Source organism: Choristoneura fumiferana, chromosome 23 (assembly GCF_025370935.1).
Source record: "Choristoneura fumiferana chromosome 23, NRCan_CFum_1, whole genome shotgun sequence".
In the NCBI taxonomy this organism is placed as follows: Eukaryota; Metazoa; Arthropoda; class Insecta; order Lepidoptera; family Tortricidae; genus Choristoneura; species Choristoneura fumiferana.
This window is the reverse complement of record NC_133494.1, coordinates 5916932-5920118: the sequence shown is the minus strand read 5'-3', so window position 1 is coordinate 5920118 and position 3187 is coordinate 5916932. Positions and strand designations below refer to the sequence as shown.

Genomic DNA, 3187 nt, shown 5'->3' with positions numbered 1-3187 from the left:
GCGCAATTGCGATATTTTTTTATTTTGCATGACCTTATGAGGGTGAAACTGAAAATTATCTAGTATACTCGTATATGGGTTCACAAACTATGCGATGCGACGCTACACACACTATGTCGCTCACTTTTGACAGATTAGTTGGAGTTGTCGATCAAAGATTATACTTTCTGAATTAGTGTAGTGTTTTCCGCTTGCCTTCCATACATCGCAGTGCTAGTCTTGAGTTCGTAGTTAACAATAGAGAGCGCTGCTGCCCATTTTCACACCCCCCTAAGCCACGTTTTACGACAACTACGGAAAGAGATGGGTCCTTCCTATACTCAAACGGGCACGGCACGGTTTAACTAGTTATGAACGGGTTTTCTAGGTTGCCTACGCGCTGAAGAAAACAGGGCCCAAAGTTCAGTTTAACGGTAGATTAATCTTCATCCGGAGTCCTTTTTAAAAAATCCTTGAACTTCCAGCTTTAGGTACCTACCAGACGTGTTTCTTCCAGACAATTAGATTTCTCGTAAAAATACCGGTAACTTTTACGTGCCATAAAATTGCGAAAGTATCGGCTTACTGTTACTGTTTCAACTCTCTTATTAATTAGGTACCTAAACCAATTACCTCCTGTGGCCAAAGTTTGGGTCACAATGAGTTTTGCCGCTACCATTTTCTCGAACCCCGCTTTACTGCAAGTTAGAGATTTTTGTGCATGCTTGACGCTCCTGCTGTTTATATTTTTGCTGACAAAAAAAAATGGGAATGGTGGTGATGGTGAATGGAATGGTTTTGTGTGGAAAAAGTAGTTTTTTTTACATTGTTCTTTCAAATTACATAACATACAGTATACAGTTAGCAGCAGATTATGTATATCTACACGAGCCATGTGTTCATAAAGACATATAAGTTTCAATCGTCACAAAGTCATTGACAGTTGAGGTCAGCATTTTCACGTGAGCTTTTACTACGTACGTCAAGGAGTCGTTCTATACATATGCTGGGCAACGTCGGCCAACCTATGCAATGAAGTTATACGTTGGAGTGAGATGAAACTACATACTGCTGGTGTCTTTCAGGTTAGTCGACGTTGGCCGAACGTTTACTATGCAGGACGACAGCGAACAGCGGTACGGTGTGCGTTTTCACTGTTCATTGCCTGTGTCACTAGATTTAACTACTGTAAGGTGAGCCTCTCGACCGCGCAATGAAAATAAAATACGCTCACCGCTCCTGTCCACCTGCTTCCCGCTTTAGAGCAAGCTTACACACACACTATATGTGTAAGTAACCCGTGCACGAATCTTGTGATGACGACAGTCTATACGAAACAAACTAACGCTGAAATGAGTTTAAATAATAATTGAGACCTAATATTGTAACATATTGCTCAATATTTATAACACATCCATTACGATTTATTCCTCCATATCTTATAAATATTTCTATCACGCTGTTTACAAGAGTGCTGAAGCTTTTATATATTTTATGTATTCATACCTTCATATGCCCGTCTCCTTCAAATCCTAGATGCCTTCAAGAAAACGATTAGGAAACTTACATATATCTATCTCTTGAGCGCAATGCTTATCCAATACGCTAATATTCTCATGGCAATCAATATGTACACAACCCACGGATGCTGGTCAATAACAATTATGCGACAAACTGTACGTGACATAGCATCCATTCTCAGAACATGAGATGTAACAACACAGTCATGTTGTGTTGACTTTGAGGGTAATTTCTATTTGTTCAATTAATTGAATCAAGCGTTACTTTGGGGAGGTCCATATTCCTATTTGTTGACTTGTTCTATTTATTCCAGAGAACTGCGACTGCGCGAGTATGAACTTTCAGCGTTCATGAAATAAGATTTGTTCACCTGTACTATTATTACTTATTATGCTTTATTTGGTGACAATCTACTGTAGGTATCTAGCTGTAAGTATTGGCAGCATACTACAGAAATAAGAGCATTATTTTGGCTGCAAAATATGTACATCAATAAAACTTTGATTATAACTTTATCTTGGCACTAGAAATGAGGATCTGCCGAGTCCTACCAAAGTTAAGGTGCCGCAGGGGGAGGGGGTATAGGCAGGGGGGAAATTTAAAATAAAAGCAAATTTTACAAACTAGGCGTAGGTGTATTTTTCTATATATTTTTTTTTGCGCTGAAATACTTAAAATTATAGGATCATTATTTTGCGAGATATGAAGGATTTTTGTTGAATCAAAAATGAAGGCATACAGTGACAGGTACTATAGTGTTAAGATATCTTTGACGTCGACGTAAGTGCACTCTGTCCCACAAAAATTACCAGTGCTACAAATCAATATAATTGTTAACTTTTGCACATAAAAAGTGACAATTATGTGGAATTGTAGCAATTGTAACTTTTGGGGTACGCTTCGGGGCCTAGGAGTAAGCTAAAAAGAATTTTGAATTGTTATAGACGGCAAAATAATGCCTGAATCAATCAATTACTTGTAACTGACTTTATTATACACAATACAGCGATGCTAATGATGTTTACTTTTACCTAATATACTTAAACTTTGAGACATCATCATCGCCATTTTGAAACTGAGATTAATTTATATCTCCTTCTAAAGTGTCAAGCTGCCAAGTTTCGGGTACAGCTTTACAAGAGACAGCTGAAGCTTGTTGAAATTTATTGTGACTCATCCAATTTAAGCACCGCGACTTAAAAGCCTCACAAAACCTTACGGATACCAGCTTAATGTTGAAAGTAAAATAATAATGTGTCTGAAAAATCCAACTATTAAAATCTCCCAGCTCGTACAAATGTTTCTTTTCCGTTATTTTAAGAGACGAGTAGTTAAAATCCTCTATTTGCCCCAAAAAAGGATTTAGATAAAAAAGTTTGTGCTAAGGGTAGGTATATTTTATTTTGTTCTGACGGTAAAACAGAGAGAACTTTTCAGACTAACTCGTAGGTATGTAATAAAAAGTCGCTCTCTTAAGCTGGTTAAAATATAAACAGCGAGTAGTACAGCAAATAAAAACAAAAAATACTGTAATTTTATTTAAACTCACGTCAGAAATAGTTTACAAAATTAATCGAACGGTGCAACTCACGGTTAAAGTTAGGAACGGTATTTTTATACTCGTATACTGTGATGTTAGCTGCTTTTCTGCTTACACTCTCTAACACATAGTTCGTTACCTACTTTC

The 3187-nt window shown here is 37.2% G+C and overlaps 1 protein-coding gene across 1 annotated transcript in view; it reads left to right on the top strand.

Moving 5' to 3' along the window:
• Positions 1-1859, top strand: part of LOC141441205 (diacylglycerol lipase-beta-like) — a 15574-nt gene extending 13715 nt beyond the window's left edge. Inside the window, exons 6-7 of the mRNA XM_074105879.1 lie at positions 1065-1172; positions 1814-1859. Of these exons, the coding sequence (XP_073961980.1) occupies positions 1065-1172; positions 1814-1859 (154 nt within the window). The remainder of the gene's footprint in view (positions 1-1064; positions 1173-1813) is intronic.
• The last annotated feature ends 1328 nt before the right edge of the window (positions 1860-3187 follow it).